Here is a 24,437-nt window from a genome sequence, read left to right as displayed (position 1 = left end):
ATCTCTAGAGTTTAAACTAGGAAACAAAGCTTTTCATTTCCTGGAGATACATGCTTTTAGAACGTTTCCTCCTTCATAGACATCTGAGGCCACATCTGCATATGAATGGGACCTCTGTGTGTCTGAAGTGCTTTCCAAGTCCTTCATTTTAACAAAGTGTTTTCCCTGTAAGCACACCCACAGTGCACCTGCAGGCCTTCAGAAAAACTCCTGCCAAAGATCCCCTTTCTGCTGTGGCCTTAATGTGAAAACACCATTGCACTGTGGTTATGCACTATATTAATTCAGTATAGTAGAGATGAAAACGTGTAATTGATTCACCTACACTGAAAACAGGATGTTGCATTAAATGTGCCTATCAGTATGCCAGTTCATTTGAAACTATATATATCTGCCTGAAGCCATATCAACTCTATGAACGTACATTTCAAAATGAAAAGGACTGTCAAGTTATAACAATGAACAAAGTGCAATATGTATATAGATATATATATATAAAATCAAATCAAGTTTTATTTATATAGCACATTTATAAACGATTTTTGGTCGAGCCAAAGTGCTGTACATATAATAAAAATAGCCTACAGTAGAGACACTTTACAGCAAATACAACAGCACAGATTGTTCAGAATATCAGTATGAGAAATACGACACACTCTATCCTTAGACCCTCACATCGTACAAGGAAAAACTTCCAGAGAAAAACCCCACAATTTAAAGGGGAACAAATAGGAGAATACCTCAGGGAGAGCAACAGAGGAGGGATCCCTCTCCTAGGACGGACAGACGTGCAATAGATGCCGTGTGTACATCGAAGAGATAATACATTTTACAGCATATAGACCGAATGTTAGGAAATGCATGTGTCTGTAATAAGAAGATGAATCCACGAGGATGTCAGCTACAATCCTGTGGAAGCCATCAGGGAGGCAGCATGGCGAGTCCAAAGGCAGGACCGCAGAGACAGGTTCAGCCACGACCCGAAGTCCACGACTTAATCCAGAACTCGGGATAGAGGATCCAAGACACAGGACTACAGCAAGAGGATCAGCCTCGACTCCGGTTCCCGGCGTAGATATAGATACAAAACAAGAAAAAAGATTTGGCTGGGTTAATCGGAACAAGAGAATACACAGACAGAGGGGGAAAAGGTCATTGGATACACGTTATTCTTGATAACCCTCTAGAAAGATCTCATGAACTTCCCCACTCAATCTATATATATATATATATATATATATATACACATTACACACATACAATTCTGCATGATAAATTACTCTTGTACTTGTGTCTGCTGCATATTTCTATGGTTTGGTATAGCCACTTATATCACATTAAAACATCAGAGTACGATTCCACTCTATTTAAGTTGTTTTCAAATCCTGAGCATTTTTCTATATGCATATATGTTTATGACTTAATGAGCGTACATAAGTAACATCATAGGTGTTATTTATTAAAAGCAGCCAACCAAATGCCATCATGTTTTATTTGAAAGGTTTTGCTAAATTCTGGTTGGTATGCAACATTCCGGTCTAACTTAAACCAGCAAGCGGAGCACATATAAAAACAATCCTGCTACTGCACGGTGAATGGTGATGTCATTTCCCTGCTAATGTCTCTGTAAAGGAGGAAGTTTCTCAACAACATTCCTGACATACTCTCCAGCTGTGAGTGGTCGCCGTCTTAACCAATCTCTCCCATCACAAACATACATCATCAAACCCACGTCTCTCTCTCACAGGACAAACACAAAACCAAAAGTCTGTTTCTGTGCGTGTCATGGAAATATCATTTTGTGCAGTGTTTTATTATCTAATCATCCATGGAGTGGTAGAAGAAACATTGTCTACAACTAAGTAAAAGCACTAAATTAAAAGTAGTCCTGCTCTTCAGTTAATATCAGGTAGAAGTCGATTAGTATTATTAGCAAATGAAGATGTCCAGTAAAAGAATGTTGTCACCAATTTAGTTCATTTGAATTTCAAATGTTTCTTTTATAAAACCTTAATTTAAAACCCCATTACATTCGTATAGCTCGAGAAAAGTTGATTTCTGTTTTTTGTTGATTAAAATAAGGCAGATTTTATGTTATATATTGTTAGGAATTTACATTTTGAAGTTCATAATAACTACAAAGCAACTATTATTAGAAATACTAAAGAAGTACAATAAATGGTTGTACTTCAATAAACATTCATATCTTGAACTTAAGCAGTTGAACAGATCCATTATTTCTGCTCAACCTATTTACCGAGATAAACAATTGTTTTTAAGTTTTTGTTATGCCAATAAAAAATGACTTAATACACAAAAGTTTCATAACATATTGTTTATGTGGAAGACAAAACCATTGTGAAAAAGACAGGCCGTCTGCGATTTCAACAATGAACAAAGACATGAGTCATACTCAATTACACATTGTCTCCTTTACAGAAAAGTAAAGAGTCATCACACACACACACACACACACACACACACACACACACACGCACAAACACGCACAAACACACACGCACAAACACACGCACGTCAGTACCAGACAGTAGAAAACACGATGGAAGAAAACGTAAACACCTGTTTTAGACACAGAGGCAGAAATAAAGAAATACTGTTCGGTGTAATGTTGGAACAACATAAGTGCTACTGTGTGTTTTGTACATGCATGCTTGTGAGTGTGTCTGTTGATGAGAAAAGGCTCAATTACACTTATCAAGCCGCGGCACTTCATGTTATGTACACAGTCGCACTGGAAAGTTTAAACAAACATTATTATTTTCAAATTACAATGACCATATCACAGCACACATAAGTACGTCCAATTTGCTGTAGTACAAACATATTTTAAAAGGCAGGTGGGACTGCAATGCCTTTAAGGTTTAAACAAAACATTTAATCAGGTTTTAGTTCCTTGGAAAAATAGCTACTTTGTGCAACTCAGCCAGTTTTAATACAAGGTGCCTCATGAGTAATGATTTAACTTAATAACCTGCAGGCAACTGCTGGGTAGACATGGTTCAGTCAGCAGGTTTAGTACAGGTTAACCGGATTCATTTAGTACTTTTTAGTGATCTCTGTGCTTCATGTCAAGAACTTAAGACTGCGACTGGCACTCCCGTTGTTTGGCCTCTTCAGACCTGTTTCTGTTGCTTTGAAAACTTTTTTCAAATGTACAGAAATAAAAATGTTATGGATGTTTAGCTGGTAAATGTTACATTGTGACATTAAACCATCTAATTTGCATTCATGATTCCTACAGTTTATGGCAAAATAGATTAAAGACTCTTTTGAATGCCACTTGTTATTAAATGTCAAAGCAACTTAACAACAACTCTGCATGTTGGATAACACTGCCTTGATTACCAGTGTGTAGTGTTTAAAACATTTCCTGCATTAAATACAAAGCGCCTAGTCTATAATACCTAGAGGTTAACGTAAAAGGCGTTCAGTAAATTATTTTAAAAATAAAGTATTTTTACATTTCAAATTGCAATGTTGGGCATTTTACCACCAATTAAAGCCTTGTGTTGCAGAATGAATGAAATGCATTATAAGAGTTTATAAGAATCTGAGGGAAACCCTGTGAATAATTAGGAAACATTATTAATATCTTGGCCACATGGGGGCCATAAATGAAGCTGTACTGGCATATCATCCAATTATGAAGTAGTTATGGCAAATTCTTTAGTGTTGATTTGCTATGTACACATCCAGCAGACACAGAGCAACATGATAAGATATTTGGTCTAGTATTTGTGTCCAGCTCATCAATTTAAGTTCAATATTCACTCTCCTTTAACTCTGAGAAATACCTGGCTCTTTAGCTGATAAGTTCTCCACTGTGTTCACCAGGGGCCTATGCTACGAAGCTGGTTCAACCTAACCTGGATATGTTTGAGTTAGCCGGTTGGCCTAATCCAAAACATACGCGCTCTCGCTAAACTGTACTACGACGCTGGTTATCAAGTGGATCGCTCAAGCCAGCCGTGTCCTATCTAGTTAAGTGCGCGTTCACATGAAAGGGGTGGTATCTGGAGCATTCGACCAATCACAAACATGGAGAAGCGTACTGACAGCACAGCGTCATACTTCCTGAATGAAAAGTGAACTTTAATACTAGTCAAAAATGAAGAAGTTAAACTTTAAACATCCATGACTTAAACACTTTATCCAGGATCAAAGCCACATAGCTGCACCTGCAAGGTGAATACAGCTGGTAACAGAAAAAGTGTTTGAATGCGTACATTAACAGGTTTATGATATCACTGCCCCGTCTAAGACACGATCTGACTTTAATTACATTTGTCTCGAGTGTTTCGTCAACTTATGTGTTGCTTAAAATAATACTTCTGCATACAGTCTGTGACACTGAGTGTTGCACGGCCAGATACGGCTCAGCTGACTCAGATAAGGAGATATATGATACATTATGAAGTGATATGCCGCGGACTGTACTTAATGTACTCTGATCCGGTTACTTGTTGTGGCCGATATTTAAGTAAGCTTTCTTAACGCTAATGTTATAATAGTCAGATTGCTCTGAAGATGGGAGGTGATATTCTATTAATGTTCACGTTCACACAGTCGGTGATTTTTGCCGGCAGTCTTTCCTGCAACGGTAGTTTTTCTGTATTTCCTTTCTCCTGTAATATGACTTGATCGCTTTAAACTCCGCACACTGAGCTCTGATTGGTCAGCAGGCGGTGCTTTCACTGAGTTGAGCTCTTAGCCTGCAACCTAACCTGGTCCCGACCAGGTTAGCTGCTTAGCATATATTACCATGGAGATCTAGCCTGCTAAAAAGAGAACCAGCTTCGGATGACCGGAAAGCCGGAGTTTTCCCTGAATTTAGCCGGCTAAGCGAAAATCCTGCTTCGCAGTATACCCCCCTGGTAGATGCTAACTGTGTCTGTCTGCTGTTTGTTGCTTAGCAACTCCCATCATGTCTTTAGCATTAATAGAACAAACTCAAATGCTTCTTTGAGGTTTTTACATTAGTCTCCGGAGCCACTCTGTAGATACACAGGATATAAGCCTTTGGTATTAGTTACAACTTCCACTTTTAGTTAACATAACATTAAAATACATTGAGTTAGATGCTGTAGTTCCTGGACATGTTAGTGAATGACAGTGTGTGTTGTCACTCAGCTGAAGCTGCAGTAGGTCCTTTACAATAATGCTGTTGTCATAAACCCTTTTTCTACAACTGGGCTTATTTAAAGGCGATAGCTCATCAAGTGGAAATGAATGCAGTCATTGTGCAGGAGCGTAAAGCAAGTCTTCTCTAAAGGGACGGCAGGAGACCAACAGCGTCCTGCAGGGACGGACAGTCCAGGTCATACCCCCGGCCTGCATGTGTACAATGTTAGCTCAGCTGAGATGTATATGAGGCAGCCGGTGACACAAACTGAACGGTGATGACTTCATCATTCAGCGACGTCACAGGCAGAAATCCCAGTGACCGTCCCCATGGTAAAAGTGTGTCTGTTGTCCATTCGTTCATTTACCAGTGCTGATCCAGCTTTCCCTCACTGTCATTTGCATTTTTTATGCAATCCAAATAATTTCTGTCTCCCATCAGCTGACACGCGGCTCCCGTAGAGTCTGTGCTGAGCATTCAGCTTGTGTGGCTCTCAGTCCGTCAGACGATGAGGGAGTCCCGGCTGAGAAGAGTGCCCTGCTGAGGACAGAGACAGAGATTAACACAAGAGCAGAGAGTTCACAACTAAATATGAACATGACATTTTCAATGGAATGAGTAATTGCAAAATGTCTATCGGGGAGCGGTGATATGCGGCGAGCCACCAAATGTATTTATTGTATTTAATGCTGGGAGGCATTTTCATGTGTTTTACATGCAACAAAGGTCATCAGTTTGCTGATTGGCAACGTTTTGGTCGCAGGAGGATTGGCCTCCAAAGCCGTACTACACCCCTCTCCGATTAGATTTCAGCGTAAAAAAAGTAAACATTAGCCAAACAGCATTATTATGGTGAACCTGGGACAAACTTCAATTCAACTGTTTTTGTAATTGTGGAAAGATTTGGTTGTGGCCCCTTAAAGCCATTATATCTTTTGTACACAGTGTATTTGACGTTGAACATCATTTTGACCCAGGTTTGTCAGCATGGAGACAACCAGTTATGATTGTTATTGAAAGTAGTGGGATACAGAACAGAGTATTCTACCTAGTTTTCACTGTGGTAGCATCTGAACCTGACCTGTCAAAGGTACAACAACAACAACAACACTTACTTTACATGTCTGACATATATAATGTCTTCTTTATATCGTCCTTAAACCATCAGAGAGTTCTATCCCCCATGCTGTGACCTTTTGCCACCTGGCTGTATTGTACAGGTACTAAATGTAACCCCTCTTTCCTCCGAACAGAAAGCAGGTTTTGGAAATACAACATTGAGTGTTACACACTTTTCTGTTAGCCTAGTGTTAACATTTTCATCAATAACACACCTAGAAATAATAGTTTGCAATAACCAGAAAAGATGCTAGCCTACCCCCCCTCACACTCATAATAGAAGGCTTTATGTAACACACCGTTTTCCGGGTCTTGTCTCTGGGCTCCTCTCTGTGGCCCGGCAGCGAGTTAGCCGGAGACTGAGAGGGGCGAGGGTTCAACGGCGGGGGGCGCGGGGACGGCTTCTCAGTCCTGCTTCTCTCTGTGTCTGAGCAAGGAGACAGTGAATCTGCCTCAGGCCTGTTACTGGGCGAGCGGCTGCAGTGTCGACTGGAGTCCCCGCTGCTCTTTTTCGAGCTACCTTTGGAGGGTGTGTCTGAATCCTCCTCCCCCCGGGCCCCACCCTTCCCCTGGCTGACCCCTCGCAGCTGAGTCTTACGGTCCAGCAGGTTGTTCAGGAACGTGCTATCGTAGTCCTTCTCTTGAGAAGAGGTCGATGGAGGACTGACTCTGGGAGGAGGTGGGGCAGGACGCTCGCTGTCCCAGGTACCCCTCCTCTCCTTGGGCGACTGGAGTGGGCTTATGTGTCGTCTGTGGTTCTCTTCAGGATCACTGTTGTCTCCAAACTCATTTTCTTCATTGTGATAATGCTGCGGTGGACCGTTACGATAGGAAGGATATCGACTGAACTCCTGAAGCTCCATCTCATAGTCTCTTCGGCTGTCTTCCCTTTTCTGTTCCCCCCTTCCTTCTTTGTGCTTGTAACCTGCAGCAAACTCCTCCAGCTCATCCAGAGAGCCGGTCCGTCCCGCAGTACGGTATGACTTTCTGTGTAGATGCTCTGAACGTGGGTTCCACCTGCAAAAAACAACAAGAGGCCGACAGGGGGAGAGTGGTGACATGGGAAAAAAAGATAAAGAGAAGGTCAGCAAGCTTTTAAATATTGTGTATATATATAAATAATCTGTTTTTACACTGCTTACGTAAATAGGTTACAGTTGGCTTTAAACAGTAACCCTCAAAGCTTAAACACCATGTTCTGTATACAGGAACACATTTTCTGTAATCCGTTAAAGGATCAAATTAGCTTGATATTCCCAGCTCAGTTTCCCCCGGAGAATGCCGTGTATTCAAATAACGGAGTCACTGATTGTGTATTTTTGGCAGGACAAACACTTAATTTAAAATAATCACCATCAAAGTCCAATAAAATCTGACTCTACAAGTCTAACATCTTTCTCTCCTGTCTAGGTCACCATCATTCAGCTCTGACACAAATAGCAAACAAAGCAGTGTCTTGTTAAAACAAATAAGCCTGGCTTCTAAAGTAAAGTTAGTTTACTTTAAATGCTCACAGACATGTGTCTACACATATCTGTACCTGTTGTGGTGGTCTCCCTCGCTATGATCCTGTTGCCGTTGATGTCGGCCGGGCCTGCGTGACTGTGAGGGGGGGGGGTCGTCGCTGTACCGCCGCGGGGGGAGAGACTCTTCCTGGCAGCGTCGGGGCTCTGCGTCGGGGTCATCACGATGTCTTTGGGGTGAGGAGGGGTTGTCACGGTAACGCTGCGGCTCTGGGCTGCGGTTGTCACGGTAGCGCTGGGGCTCAGGCTGAGGGTCGTGGTCCGGGATGGCGGGGAGAGCTTTCTTCTGGACGTTCCGGTATGTTTGGCGGAAGCCGCTGTCTCCCTCGTGGAGGGAGCTCAGCTCAGACAGGCCACAGGCTGGTCAGGTCAAAGTAAACATATTTAAATGGATTATTTGTAATAGTATTAAACATAAAATTACTTTTTAAGGGAAGCAAGGCAATCACAAGATATTGCAATAGAAGAAAGACAGATTTGGATCTGCAAGCGATTACACTACCTGTTGGAAAGGGTAGTTTAAACATTCTTCAGGTGAGTAGGCATGCAAGCAAGCAAATATACATATCTGAACTACAGGAAATTGAATAAGCAAGTGCTTGTGCAGAGAGGCATGCCAAAGCAAGCTTTAAAAAAAAAAAAACACAATACTGACAGTAGAGATAGTGTAGCATGCATTTTCTATTGAGTGCCTCGCCATGCTAAAGAAGATGCAGTCCACATGGTCAGAGAGAAAATCCAGAGACGGCTTTATGGAGCTTACACTGGGGGCTGATGGACCTGGCAGGGTGGAAGTGAGCCAGTTGTTTCTCTACATACTGAAGCACCCTGAGAGATTCCTGATCCTGAGGTGAAGGCCCGCGGTAGGGAAACCCGACAGCGTGCATCGGAACTACAGATACACACCATCAGCATGGAGAAACTGTCTTTGCATGTGTTTGTTGTGGATTGAGGGTAACTGTAGTACTTGTGCTTGTTATCTATTTCAACATTTGTATTCTACTACAATTGTTTCTGGCCATAATTAGAGAGTACAATTGTTAATATGTAGTCATATAAGAACACACACAAGTTACAACATTCTCACAATAAAATAAGAACAGGAGGGAACATTCCTCATAACACTTGTATAGAAAGGCATCCATTTTATATGAAGTTTATCTTATGAATTGATCTAAACCAGAGGTGCCCCCGCGGTCGACCGGTCGACCGCGGGGGCAATGCTGGTAGATCGCGAGTCATTCATAAAAAAAAAAAATCCAGCTCTGTTAAAATAGACAAAATAGGTTTGGATCCCTCCTCCCTTGGCCTCCCTGCCACTTAATTCAGGAGTTTACTTGATTGACAGAAAAAGCAACCTATCGCTTTCCAGTCTGTTAACCCAGAATGTAAAGCGATACAAAATTAGTCAAGTGCCGGGAAAACTCAAATTAAGTTAAAGTGACTAACAAGAGACAAACAACAAAATGAGTGCGGGACCGAGCAAAAAGCTAAAGACATACCACTTCCACCCAGAATTCAAAGGTTATTTGCCTTATTTGTAAAGTAAGCATCGCTCTGCCAAAGAAAGGTAACGTGGAGGCATTATCGGAGTGTTCACAAGGCATATGACAGCGACTTCCCTCCGAGTAGCCAGTTGAGAAAGAGAAAGGTCATGTATTATTGCTACACAAACATTATCTCGCAGCCTTAGTGTCGCCAACTCGTTTCTAACATGCAAAAAGACAAACAAATGCGTCTATGGTCGGTGTATTTTCGACCTTTCCAATCCAGACGAGATCTCTCTCCCGTCTGTGTGCGAAGGGGGCGGGGCAGTTTACACACGCAGCTGCTACATGCAGCAACACACGAAGGAGATGGCGGAGAAAAGCGCTCCAAGGTGTGGTTAAATGTTACCCGTCTCGATGTGGACAATGCTCCTTGCCAAGAGTGTTTAGCATGTGAGGGCGGTAAGGCAATCTGTCGAAACATTTAGCAAAAGTGCACCACATTCAGACGGAGAAATGCACCGGGTTCGACTGTCTTTCTAGTAGCTCTGTAGCCCCATCCACGAGTAACGTTTCCACGTCAGGTCTTATTATGTATGCGAGCAGCAACACACGGAGTTAACACAATTATACAAACATGGGTTAATGATTAGAGGTAACTGAGTTACTCTTTATTTTGTTAAAGTTTCAGCTATTCTGTTTACAGTTCTGTCATCAGATTATTTAATACGATTTGTTAAAACATTGTTGTTTCTTTTGATGTGAATTTTTTTTTTTTTTTTCGCAGGTTGAAAAAGAGATCTTTTGATCTCAAGGGGATTTCACCTGGTTAAATAAAGGCTACAAACAAACAAACAATTTATTTAATTTAAATAAAAAGCAATGTTAATTTTGTTCACAATTTGTTAAGTTAATTTAATAATATATGTATTTTTGAATCAAGTATTCATCTTTATTGTCTTCATTGCTAACTTCCACATGCCTAAAACAACCTCAAACTAAATCTAAAAGTTGATGGCTAAATAAGAGCGCTTGAGAAATTGTGCAAGGCATACAGTAATTGTCCGAATAGTCGATTCATCGTTTCATTAATCGATAGATTAATCGATTATCAAATTAGTCGTTTGTTGCAGCCCTATTGTAGTTATCCCATGTATAAATAAAACGTGTTATTCAGCAACCCTTGCAATTTGGGATTTTATTTTTGGTTGGTAGACCTCGGTGAGCTGGTCATTTCAAAGGTAGCTCACCAGCCAAAAAAGAGTGGGCACCCCTGATCTAAACCAAGCAAATCCATAAAGACAACAGTAATAAGGCATTGTAATAATAGTAAAAACACAGATTCACTCGCTAATAAAGAGAAAGCCCTCACTTGTTGTAAGAACGCTGCCATCCGAAGGGGGGACAGAGGACATCTTGTCCACCAGAGAAGGGGGTGCGATTGGGACCATCGTCGGGACACCAGTGACAAAGTATGGAGGGTAGGCAGGCATCTGAGGGGTGGAGGTGCCCGTCTTTATACCCTTACCTGCCTCATATACTACAAAAACAAACAATGGCGTTCACATAAAAACATCTTTCCAATATTTGTATTGCAATTCACGTTTGCACCAGCATATGATTGTGTGTGTGTGTGTGTGTGTGTGTGTGTGTGTGTGTATTACTGACGGTGTCTTGGGCAGCAGCACGTGTCGGGGCAGCACCAGCAGCTGACGTAGCAGCAGCAGGAGTGAGGACAACACTGACACCAACAAACCCCGACCAACAGCAGGAAGAGGAGACTGCCCAGCGCCACCGCCGTCACAAACACCCACTCTGCAAGGACACACAACACAGAATATTAAGATACAAGATATTTAAAAACAGGATGCAACACAATGCAACTCCACCACAGACAGTTTGATCAGATATTGGTCTGTGTCATGCTAACAGAAGCTAATCAGCAGTGACTTTCCTTGAGTTTATTTTTGAGAATTTAAACAGCTTCCTCTGGAGCAAAACTAAAAAATATATATGTATTGTTTTGTAATATGCAATAGTGATCCTCAAGAGCTGTAAATGGTGAATATTTTTGGGAGTATTGTTTTCTATGTTTCAATGTTACTTAATTGCAAGTCATTCAAAGGGAAAATGTAAATGAATGTGTTGAATGTCAACAGCAATATTATATATTCTAAATAAACCTTTTTACAATCCCTCACCCTCTGGTAGCTAGTGTTACCAGTGTACTACATTTCTGTGATAACCAGAGAGGGTAACCAAGTTCTTAACCAAGATTGTATCCACACAAAACTGTTTAAACATATTTCTTCCTGAATGCATGTAAGGCATTTGAAGGCCCAATTAAATGGTATAACTGGTTCCTTTACTGTGATATATAGGATGTTGGAATGGGACAATACACAAGGGAGAGACAGATAGATAGTTTGTAATTATTCTCTTACTCTTGATACAATAATATCTGAACAAATGTAATCCTAACCAGGATATGAGTTAACACATTTTAGTGTTTGAGAAGTCAAGTGCTGGAGTGAGTTACACAGCAAGTACAACAGATAACCTACATGTGTCTGTCGACAGGGACAAAGCAGAGGAAAGGGAAGGAGAGGGCAGATAAGGAAATCTTTAACAATGCAAAACCAAGGACGACAATGTCTCTAAAAAGACACACACACACACACACACACACACACACACACACACACACACACACACACACACACACACACACACACACACACACACACACACACACACACACACACACACACACACACACACACACACACACACACACACACACACACAGAGAGGAACCAGAGGAAGGAACAGGACAGTTTATACAGCTTTGGATGATTGTTATGTGATCTCATTTGCAACAACTATGACCCATACACACACACACACACACACACACACACACACACACACACACACACACACACACACACACACACACACACACACACACACACACACACACACACACACACACACACACACACACACACACACACACACACACACACACACACACACACACACACACACACACACACACACACACACATTTCTGAGCACTGTGGGATTGGATGAGGACAACACCACATACTAATGCTCACTCAGAGCAGAGATAAGCTTGGAGTAACCATTCTGGCTTAGTGACTCATGTCAGGTCATTTTGGGAGTGACTTCCACACAATTCATCCATTCATTTAGCAACTCCCCACAAACTCTGTGATAATAAAATGTGTATTATAGGAATTTGTGATGGGACATAAACAAACCTCCTTCCTTCTTGATCACTGTTTAAGTGGGTAGTGTCCAAATGATGTGGGATGACATGCCAACCACACCCATAAATAACTATAATGACCATAATAGCTGTTTTGCAGCACAGCTCATCGTGGTGGGAGCGACAGACAGACATTATCTGACGGTGTGGATTTGACTGTTGGGTCAAAAATGACTCCAAACTCAACTCTGTCAAAGCCTCATTATAGCTGATTCACACACACATGTTGTATTGTTTAGTGATGCAAGAAGGGAATAGGTTAGACAGTATCAAAACGTTAGCATAGGAACATTAAACATGGTGGAAAATGTGTTTGCTTCTCTTTATCAGATCAGAGCCCAGTCTTCTTTAAAGGTCACCTATGCAAAATGCACTTTTTGATGTCTTTTTAACGTGTGTCCCCGGTGTGTGAGGAAACTCACAAGTGTCAGCAAATACAACCCTCTCTCTTTTCCTCCTTACCCACATCTCTAAAAACGGGGGAACAATGGAGCTGATCCAGATTTGCTGCGGTCATGACGACATTACTAAAATGTGGGCTGGCTTTACGTTGAACTCCTGGCAACGTTCCACTCAACCTATCGTCCCCTATCAGAAAAAAATATGCGCAACGTGTTTTGGAAGTAATATGGTCTTTGTTTACATTAGCAAGCATCGCTAACACTCAGAGCTAACGCTGTACTTGAGACAATTTGTGTAAAAAATCCGGATATAAAAAGGTACTGTCCTTATGGTAAACCTGCAAGAGAGAAAGCGTTCGAGCTCCATACTGTTTCAGAAATAATCCTTGATGTGGTTTGGAACATACTTGGCGTTTAATCACGGCAGCGTTTAGCTGAGTTTCTGCTGGTATACAGTCTTCTCTTCACAGAGGAGAGCTCACTGCTTGCATGGCACTCCATAGGGGCGTGGCCACAGCAGCTCGGCGACATTTAAAGCTATAGACCCAGTATCAGCACCAGAGGTTGCGCTAGACCAGGGGTGCGCCGTGTTATGCATGCCCACTCTACCTCGCGGGATCGCGCACAGCGTAAAGCAAAAACTCACAGACATTTCAATGATTTGTACGGCAAAGTTAGGTTTGGAAACGGTATCATTTCCTTTTTGGAGGGCATGCATAACACGGCATAACACCGGAGCCTCGCTGCGGGGAAACTTTGGCGCCGTTCTGAGTTTATTCTAATCTGTCAAAATGACGAAATCCGTCATAGACGGAAAATATTCGGTTAACGCGACCTCTGATCAGCACTTTAGTAACAGGGCTGAAATATAGGGGTATGAGGCATGGCTAGAATGGGTGATCTGTTTGCTATTTTGAGAAAAACACTTCAGTGACAAGTTTTGTGATATGATATGGCCCTACAATATATTGTTCAAATATAGCATAATAGGTGAGCTTTAAGTTTCGAATACAGTGTGGAAAAACTCCATCCCAAAGACCGCCACAATCCAAATAGCTCCTACATCCCTAGTTAGAGCAGTAAGTAGGGTTAGTATTATTGATAGAAACCAGGTAAGGGGAAGAATACATTATGCCCCTACCTGGCATAATCTTCAAATCAAATTCTGGCAGGAGATCTTCAGGCACAGCTGAGAAACCTGGATAGGGACAGAGCAGAGGTGACAACAGGAGAGAAGAAGAGATGGGGTGGATATAAATGATTGATTCATAGAAAGTTGTTGCAGCATGCATGATGAGAAAAGCAAGACACAAACAGAGAGGAAAATAGAGTGAAAGATGACAGTTTGCAGGTCAACAGCAGCATGCACAAGAGGACATTCTGGTCTTGTTCCAGAACGTCTCCAGATCAGAGCAACTGATGAGCAGATTGATCATCTGAATTCTGATAACACATTGTGTAAGGTTAGGCCTCTGCTGAGAAGACAGACTGGAACATTGATCAATCTCATAAAGACAACAAATAGGCAGGAGCTGTGAGTATGCTTTATGCAGAGCTGCAAAAGTAAAGATCCAGCAAACAGACTAACACTTTGTTGCTGACATTATTTCTGTCTTTCTGACCAGTGAAGAGTGTAGAGGCTACTAGATGTGACCTGGGGCACAGTAAGCCTATTATTTCTCATAATTTTTAAGCTTTCTTTAATTTGACAAATCAAATGCACTTATAAATTGAGAAAAGTGGCAATAAGCCAACTATCCACCAGAAGTTACGTCTCTACATGACTCGCCTTGCCTCACACATTTTCGTTTTCAACTTTATACCTCAGTTCTTTCAACAGCAACCAAACAGAGGTGTTTCTGTTTCCAGTTTGAGACACTGGAAGGAAACAAAGGCAGCAGAACAAAAAACACTGGGAGCAAGTTCATAAAGAATCTTTTGATTATATCCTACGTTTTTATCCTGGATTTATTAATAAATGTTTTACTGGATTTATGTATTTGGGTCTGCCTCCAGTATTTAAACACATAAACAATAACATGTACTATGCCATATACCAATGACTAACAGAACTAAAAGTTAAGAAAAGAACATTTCTAGATATCTTGTAGTGTATATTGCAATATGTGTTATGGCTGATGAATTGGCTTTCAATCTTAATTGTTGCATATACAGTGGATTTATTCTTTTAAAAGACTTAAAGGTTTACATCTGGTGTTTGTGGGAGTCAAAATTGATTGACTTCTATACATGAATGTGTTTTACAAAAAGAAAAGAGAAACACGACTGCCCTCACCAGCTGCCCGTGGTTGTTCCTGGTATTTTGTGTTTCCCCTTAATATTCTTTTTATTTTAACAAAGCTTTAAGAGACCCCACACAAGGTCAGCACTTCTGAATGAAACATTAACAGATAAGGGGGCAGCGTGTCACAAGCTGGTACAAAAATGTGCATGAGTGCGCTTTGTTTGTGTGCATCTGTCCATGTGAGCAGTGCTTTGAGAAAGGGAAAAAGAGGTTGAGTGTGTTGTGAGCAGATACTGGTGTTTTACTGTTAATTTGCTGATTGGCGCAGAGAGGAGAGGAGTGCCGAGCGCGAGAAAGAAGGACTGGAGACACAGAGAGCAGGCTGAACCATTGTGACCTGACACATACCTCACTTAGTATCTTTCTGGAAGGCTAAACATGTTCTTTGCTGGATTTGAAAACAGAAAGAAACCTCTTAAGATTATCCAGAGCAGCTGAATCATGACATGAATTCAAACAACTAAGTGCTTCCATGTGCACTAAATACTTTAAGCCTCCTCTAGTTTTGAATGCATCTGTACCAGTATCTGTACCAGTAAGCTGCCTTCAAGACAGCATACAAAAGTCTGCTGTCTTGAAGGCAGATTACTGGTGGAGGTCCCAATCACATGACTTTGCCTGCAGGCTGGTGATTTACCAAGATGTACTTTCAAATCGTTTTCTCCATGTGGCTCCATGTAACACTCCTCCATGGAAATGAGCTCTACAGAGAGGACGTATACTGAAAAGCTAAACACTTTGGACATTGTAAATAACCTGCCTGATTAATATTTGATTGTCCAATCAAAGTTTTGTTTGATTAGCATTAGCTTCTGAGCTTTGTAAGCCACAATGGGAGTCAAAACGGAGGACGGAGGGAGGCAGAATCCTTCCTTTTCTTTATCAGAGTCCTCAGTCCATCAGTCGAGTGTCTCACATGGAGTCACCCTCTATCTTTTGTATCACTGCCGTCCCTCCTCCACGTCATTAAATCTTCCCTCTCTTCTTTGCTGTGAAGCCTTTTTCTAAAAAGACAAAAGACCCCCCCAATGCCAGTCGCGCCGGCCTCAACTGTTGCTATGGGAACACAAGAAGTGCCTTCCATGCCATATTAGCCACACCAAGACAAGGAAAAACAACAATTGGAGATTGTGGTAGATTTAGGGTCTCTTGGGATAGTTAAGGACTGCAGAGGATGAAGATGATGTCATCTTTGTGCGCCTGTAGCATTTTCTGTAACATATTATCAAGGCCATACCCAACATTTAACAGAATGCACTTAAGTCGATGCAAACTGTAAAAGCTCACTGTCCATCGAGCTTTGTGTGTGTGTGTGTGTGTGTGTGTGTGTGTGTGTGTGTGTGTGTGTGTGTGTGTGTGTGTGTGTGTGTGTGTGTGTGTGTGTGTGTGTGTGTGTGTGTGTGTGTGTGTGTAGGTGTCTTGAGCATACACATAGGTCTCTGAGTGCTGCCAGCCAAACAAAAGTTCAGCCTCCGGGTGAAATAAAGCAACAAGAGCCACATAGACTCTCAGATGTTGCTATGGTACCATTAACGCAGTTACAACACTTTCAAGATAAAACACACTGTAGATACTTTAAAAACATGGGATAGAACACACACACACACACACACACACACACACACACACACACACACACACACACACACACACACACGCGCACACACACACACACACACACACACACACACACACACACACACACACACACACACACCACACACACACACACACACACACACACACACACACACACACACACACACACACACACACACACACACACACACACACACACACACACACACACACACACACACACACACACACACACACAACATACAGTATGAGTGAAAGCAGTAACTATGGTTACACACTAGGCATGATTGCCCAAGAAGTGTCCATGCTGGTTGTAAATCAGCTCATTAATGAGCCTGCATTGTGCTGGCTGTGATGAATAGGGCAGTAAATAAAGGGCTTCTTATTTCGCAGCAGTTGGTAGAAAGATGTAATTTACAGTCAATTCTACGATTAAATACATATAGAGGATTGGTCAGTGATACTGCAGCATGAAGTCCTTCATTCTAATAGTGTTGTCTAATATTGTACAAAACAAGCTGATGGGGCACCACAAGAATACTGACACAATATGTTACATTCAATCTGTCAGAGTTTACACCAAACCAAAGCTTTGGTGAGCTTTAATGGAAGACAATGAAAGGAAATATTCACAGAAAATGTATGTGACCGAGCTCTTAGGCTTTTTACAAACACAAACTCCTCACAATAACCATGTAATGAAAATAGTGGCAGCTTACCAAGAACCAGCAGCTCCACGGAGGCTTCGTTCTGTCCCTCTAAATCATCAGATATCACCACTTTACAGATGTAAACTCCACTGTCTCCCCACTTGACCTCCCCTATGCGCAGGTCGGCCTCTGCAAGAGAAAAAGGAAGATGTCAAACAAAATCCTCCAACACATAATTAATCAACAACTTGGCACACATATTTCTTTGAGGATGGTTTGAGTTTGATCTCATTTTCATGCCTGCCACACAAAATGATTTTTCATCTTAAACTCTAGATTTTACGTAGATGAATTCTGTATTTAAGTTATAACAGAGTCAGGGTTTAAGTAACTTAAATCAAAAGTTGAACACTGAATGTTGGTTCACCAAAAGGTATATCATTATTTATATTAAAACATAAAATACAAGATTCAGATTTGAAAGCTTAATCAATCTCTGTATTATGCCTACTATATGTTAAAAACAGATAAAATATGTTTTTTTCATGGGGATCTGTACATTTGTAGAAGCTCAAGTGAATGCAAAAAACTACATTTCACAAGTCATCCTTCATGTTTTTTATTTCTATATGTTAGCAAATATTCTAAATAAATGCTATTTTGTGTTAAAAGCCTCAAATTCAATTCAAAAACGGTTTCCCCCATGATCCAGCAAATAATCCAACACAATATAGGGCTGCTGACTCCATTGTGAGGGGGTCAGACATGTAAATAGAGCCGACGGGAAACAGGGTTGTATAATTAACTTCCTTTTCCTGTCCAAGGAAGGGAGAGGAGAGAGAGGCTGACCACACCACTGAGACCTGTCTCTCGTGTAACACAATAACACCTCCACTCATTCAGCGTACGATCTTATAGTGAATAATCACTCAATCCAAAAACATGCAAGTCAGCTGGACTTCCATTTTTTTTATTTCAAAGGGACCATTAAAGCCAAGTTGGGGGTTGGTCTCTGTTAGCCATGTTATTAACAGCCTGGTGCATGCTGGGATAGACTCCAGCCTCCCTGTGATCCCAAATAGGATTACATGAGCTGGATGACTGGGCGTCTCTAAAGGGAACATAGTTAAAGCTTTCACTGTTTGGTCTATTTACAACATTGCTGCGCTGACCTGTTTCAGGGCAGGAGGTGGAAGGGGACAGAAAAACAGAAAGGACAAAGTCAAAGAAAAGCCTTACTCCTAGAGACATGACTGTGTGGATGGTGGGATGTGGAGAGATCTATGGAGTGAAAATAAAAGCGGGACATTGAAGTACATCAGAGGGAAGGAGTGAGAGGTCAGGATGAATGAGAGGACAGCGTGCAAACCATCTCTTTTGTCTGTGTTCCTGGCTGCTGAAGAGAAGGTTGATTATTCAGCTAGAGTTAGAGCTCTATAAATCTGAGGCCTGCAAACAAGGCTGGCTACCTCACACACACACACACACACACACACACACGCACACACACGCACACGCACGCACACACACACACACACACACACACACACACACACACACACACACACACACACACACACACACACACACACACACACACACACACACACACACACACACACACACACACACACACACACACACACACACACACACACACACACACACACACACACACACACACGTACATGCACAGTAGTGTCCCTTAGATGATCCCTTAAGACAATAAAGGAATGTAGAAGTAGTGAGGAGGAGAATCCTTGTAAAGTCTTACAGAGGATCAACTGTAAACTGGTGCAAACAGGAGACGTATTTTGTTAAACCGTTGACTCTATTAGCATGAGCACATTTTTGAGCCAATAGTCTGACTCTTTTCCATTGAGCATGTAACATGTCATAAATGCCATCTGTCCTGGCATTCACAATTATTCATGACTGCAGGGCGTACCCAATAGTAAACAGATCATATTCAGAACATTGTGATTTCTGAGACTTTCAAAAAGGTAAAGCTCTAGTTGATCATTTTTAGGATTATTATTGAGATACTGAGATTCTTTGCAAGCCTTGAGAGTTCTTTTTAAAACCATCCTTGCCTTTTCCAACATCTAACAACGCACTCTTTTCTTCTGGTGCCAAACTGAAGAATTGTAAAAAAGAAACTGTTGCTTGTGGGAATGTACTCATTGTTTCTGTGTTATATAACATTATTGTTGTGAAAGCTCTTAAAGTGTTCGGTGAAGCCTCTCTTCTCTCACCCTGCTCTACATGTGTGCAGAATCTCTCTTAGCATACGTTTGACATTTAGGAATCTGTGTGAAGAGCGGGCCAATGCTCGACTCACGGTTTTATAAAACGTGTTAGGCTTGGAAGCAGAAGAAATAAGACCAAAAGTAATGCAAAAACGAGGCTGCTTTTCTTTTCTGCACCAAGTGAAATGGACAACTCAAAAACTAAACATCTTTGGTTTATATTATTATTATATTCATTAATGTCTTATGTCATGTCTTTGATTTTTTATATATTGTGTGTTTTCACTACATGTTTCTGCTTATGTAAAGCACATTGTGAGGAAAATAAATCAAAAACTAAAAATGTTTGACTGTCTGTTTCCGCCATGTCCCCAGTGTTTAGCTTCAATAATTCCCCAGCACAACTTTCAAAATGAAATCCAATGAACTAAAACTCCATGTAAAGTTGAAATTCAGCCTCTAGCACAATTACAGTGTTGGTCTGGCTACAAAGCTTCTGTGTGACTCAAGATTATTTTCATCATTGGCATCAGAGATACCGTTTCTGAGGTAGTGCTAGAAGAAATCTTACTGCTGATGATGGAGATGTCTCTGTTCTTGTAGTACTCCGACAGTGTGATGGAGGAACCAGAGATGGAGGCCACAGTACGAACCGTCCGGCTGCTATCAGCACAGTCCAGGTAGCCCGCGGTGATCCCCGTCTCGTACCCCCCGCCGACCCCCCTGCCTCCACTCGTCAGCCCACCACCTCCCTGGCCTCCACCCAGGCTGTCGGGGTAGTTGAAGGAGTCCCTGGTGCGGTCCCGACAGTACGACTTGAAGACCCACTGCACCACTGGGGTCTGGGTGGACACGCTGTTGTACTGACATGGCAGAACCACCGACTGGAACAACACGGCATACCTCTTCTCGTCTCGCACAAACACATTGACCCCCGAGCAGAGGGGAGGGAGGACACCTGTGGGAGGATGAGGAGATAATGAAGAGGGATCAGTAAAGTGTGAAAGAAGGGTGGGTTAAAAAACAGGCTAAATAATCATTTAATGTATGTTCAATTTGAGCTTCAAGCGCTCCACTTCTTCTCAGTCATATTCAGATCTGCGAGATCTTGTATTTTTGCCCATATCAGATATCGCAGAACTTAGCTTGTTACACTTACTCTGCACATATTTTGTACCACCCACCTGCAGAGAACATGATGATTCTCCTGTAGTGGTGTTAACATATTATCGTGCCTATTGTAAGCATTCTGTTTGCATTCCCTTAGCAAAATAACTTAACATTACTTTGTATGTAACACTGGCTTATATAGCTTTTAAAGGTGTTTATCTGCGGATCCTTAATCAGAGCTGAATGCAGACATGACGCAGATATTTATAGATCAGTATACATTTATCAGACGATATCACTCGCTCTGATCATAATGTAAAGAAAGAAGCTTGGCCTTAGAATCTCTTTAAAAAACAAAAATCAGTATCCAAGTATTCCAGTGATAACTCTCTCATGGGTGCATTGCAAACAGGATCTGCTAATAGCTAATTCTGCTTAGATTGAATGGTGCCAATTGGTTGTTGGAGAGCTGCAGTGCCAGACTTTGAAAACCTCCGACTTACACAAACACACCACAGATCTGGAAGCCAAAACAGGTTTCAGTAATAACTAGGGATGAGGAGGATTTAAGGACTATTACAGTAGACAGCAACACACTCAGATACTGAGTTGAGGTTTAAGGAGACACCTGTTCCTGTGTAATCACTTTAAACAAGTCAAACGCTCCCTTCATTGCATAATGGAAAGCAGCTTTTCCAAAATGAGATTCAGTGAACATTGTATTGTTTAGCTGTAATGAAGTGAGTCAGCCTGCAGTTTGGAAAGATAAGTGTAAGAAAACATGGCCTTCTTGAAACTGTTTGGGTTGCTTCTTCTTGGTGAAGTCTGACTGTGAGCTGAGTTGACTCTGGGTCACATGATGACCAGGAACTCGAGCCCGGTAGTTCAACAGCAACACAGTAGAGCCATGTGAGGTAAACACACCCGCACACTCACACCCAGAAACATCTGCGCATGCTGCTGAGGGTGTGTGTGTATTTCAGGCTGAGCAGTGGGAGGTGTGTATGAACTGGACCAGTGAACAGGGATGAGGTGAGGGATGAGACAGGGGCTGCTTCACTTAATCCAGAGACCAGGCCTAATGAAAGACTTCTGTTTTCTTTCTAAGTGAACTTAACTAAACACCCTCACATGGTTTCAAACATTTGACTATTCTTTCTTCGCTGTTTTTCAAATGGACATAATGACACTTTAGATAATAAAAGGACTGCAAAGAACTAACCAGAGTTACACACTGTAGCTGTGCTGAAACGATTTGTCAAGTGATTGATACGTTGATTGACAGAAAAAGTCATCTACATTATTAGATTTTCTGTTGTCTTACATTTAAAAAAAACTATATATATTGACTTGTGCTCTCTTGATCGGACAAAACAAGCATTTTGAAGGTCTTTTTCACTACTTTTGACATTTCAGAGACTGAATGAGTGATTTATTTTGTAGTGTAGGTCATAGGTCATTAGTTGCTGTGCTTTTATTTAAAGAAAAACTGTAGCCATTACTGTTAATTACATTCTGAGGATTTGTGACCTTCACACATAGACCTATTTTTCTTACCAGAATAATGTTGTTCTGTAAGTATGCAGTTATAGGCTTGTGTGAGTCGTATGAAGACAAAAGGTAATATGTTGGCTGGGGAAGTTCAAATTGTTTTGCGGGAAAAAAAGCAATTCTGGCCAAGACAAATCAAGCTGACTAAAACTGAAATTCCTCAGGGTGAACATTTCGAAATTCTGAGAACTGGAAGAAAAAAAGCCAGGAGATTTGTCTCCTTGGAGCACAGGCTGTGGGGCGATCCAGGTGTTATTAGTTTTCAGAGGAAGCCACCTCCAGAGGAGAAAATGAAAGCAGGAGGAGGGCAAAGAAGTACTGTTGTTGTAGGACAGTGGAGCTTTGCTGAGAATGCTCAAGAGATAGATTTTTTGTAACACTTGATTTTGCTCTTAATTGAGATAAACAGATTCAAAAAACAACTTTTGTTTAATTTAACATGATACTACAGTAATGATCATTTTAGTAGTATCATGTTTGGCATTACCAAAATCACAGCAATGAGCCCAGCTACTCTGGTGTTTTACCTGGCTACTGTAGTACAAAGTGTAGTGCTAACTCAACAATGTGCCCAAAACTATAATATATTTGATCAATTCACTAATACGAAAATACTGAAATGTGGATTAATAAGTGTTTTAAATGCATCTACTATATGTTTCATTATTTTACTAATATTTATTGAGTGTATTTTTTGGTTCGACTAATTCAATTGAGTGGTCAACTGTCATTTACTACTGTTAGACCTCTTGATCCACAACCCCCAAAAGCTTTGGATCATTCATTCACACATGACTGAGTCTGCTGCAGCACTAACGTTACTAACATACCGTGAATTTAGCAGACTATAACTTCACTTTATAATATTTCCTGTGTAAACACTATCGTTTTGGGAGAGGTTAGTAGTGTGCTCAGGAAGAATAACGCGTATAAAGTGTACAATGGGGAGCACAAAGTTATTAAACAACCTGTTACACCACTTTACGCAGAGTGAATACCATCGTCTGCTCTGTCCTTACCTGTCAGACAAACGATAACAATCCAGCACTTCGGCACCAAAATCATTTTCCAAATCCTGCAGGTGGATATTATAACAGTCTTCTGAAGAACGTCGTCTTCTTTTCTCTTTCTTCTCATCCCCGGACGATACTTCTGGCTCACACACACAGTTCCAAACTAACGGTCACTGGCACATAACGGGACCAGCGTGAAGCTTGGTGAAATAAAAACATGATTTCCGGTCACTGCTTCCACAATAAAAGCTCCGTTGTGGCGGTTAATGTTAATGAGAACATAATGTTGTCAAGTTCAGTTGCTAGAAAACAGTGTAGTTTATGTTACCCAGCGACATTTTACACAGTACCACCAATCCCCATCCAATATTGGAACAAAATGGCAAATATTAAAAATAACAACATAGCCAAGAGACGAGTCCTAGCCAAAAACGTGTTAGCATCGTTTGAAAGATGAGGTGGGTTATGTCAATAGACTTTAGGCATCAATGAAAATAATATCCAGCTGCTTGCTTGTATGTTATTGAGGTTACATTTTACCGTTTTATTTTGAAGTCCAAATGATCCCTGCACTAGTTGCCTGCCTCGCCCTGTAACTTCACGCCGCAGAGACGCTCTTTCCAGACAATGGATAGTGGCGGTGATGGAGGGAGGGTAATAAAAGAAGTTAGGACTTTAATGAATCCACTACATTACATAAATAAATAATACTTCAACCGGCACTAGGCCTAATATATTTTAGTTTTCACCTGCCATCAATTACATCATGTGATCATAGAGGATTACCGTACATTGTTTGGTGTACTGTTGCCACCTAGTGTTCAAGTTTCATAGTAGAAAAAAGTTGTTTTTTTATTTAAGTTTAATTTTTACAGCATAATTCAGGAATGGAATGCATCACACAATGTTCACAACATAAATCCAAATATAAAACAGATAACATTACCATTGTTGAGATAAAATAGTAGTATTTTGTACATTTGCCATCATTT

The 24,437-nt window shown here is 41.2% G+C and overlaps 1 protein-coding gene across 3 annotated transcripts; it reads right to left on the bottom strand.

Annotated features, from left to right (window-relative positions):
* Positions 1-2,320: 2,320 nt before the first annotated feature.
* Positions 2,321-23,599, bottom strand: LOC117461460 (immunoglobulin-like domain-containing receptor 2). Of its 3 annotated transcripts, none has more exons than XM_034103334.2 (10): positions 23,452-23,599; positions 20,343-20,729; positions 17,592-17,711; positions 14,110-14,166; positions 10,941-11,087; positions 10,645-10,812; positions 8,549-8,677; positions 7,803-8,145; positions 6,562-7,279; positions 2,321-5,683 (listed from the first exon to the last, which is right to left on the bottom strand). In XM_034103334.2, exons 1-10 carry the CDS (start codon positions 23,567-23,569, stop codon positions 5,645-5,647), a joined length of 2,226 nt encoding a protein of 741 aa, XP_033959225.1. In that variant the 5' UTR covers positions 23,570-23,599; the 3' UTR covers positions 2,321-5,644. The 3 variants fall into 3 exon arrangements, with proteins under 3 accessions (XP_033959225.1, XP_033959233.1, XP_033959249.1); XM_034103342.2 differs by having other exon boundaries at positions 2,321-5,680; XM_034103358.2 differs by lacking the exon at positions 8,549-8,677.
* Between the last annotated feature and the right edge of the window lie 838 nt (positions 23,600-24,437).

Source organism: Pseudochaenichthys georgianus, chromosome 3 (assembly GCF_902827115.2).
Source record: "Pseudochaenichthys georgianus chromosome 3, fPseGeo1.2, whole genome shotgun sequence".
In the NCBI taxonomy this organism is placed as follows: Eukaryota; Metazoa; Chordata; class Actinopteri; order Perciformes; family Channichthyidae; genus Pseudochaenichthys; species Pseudochaenichthys georgianus.
This window is presented reverse-complemented; position numbering and strand designations above follow the sequence as displayed.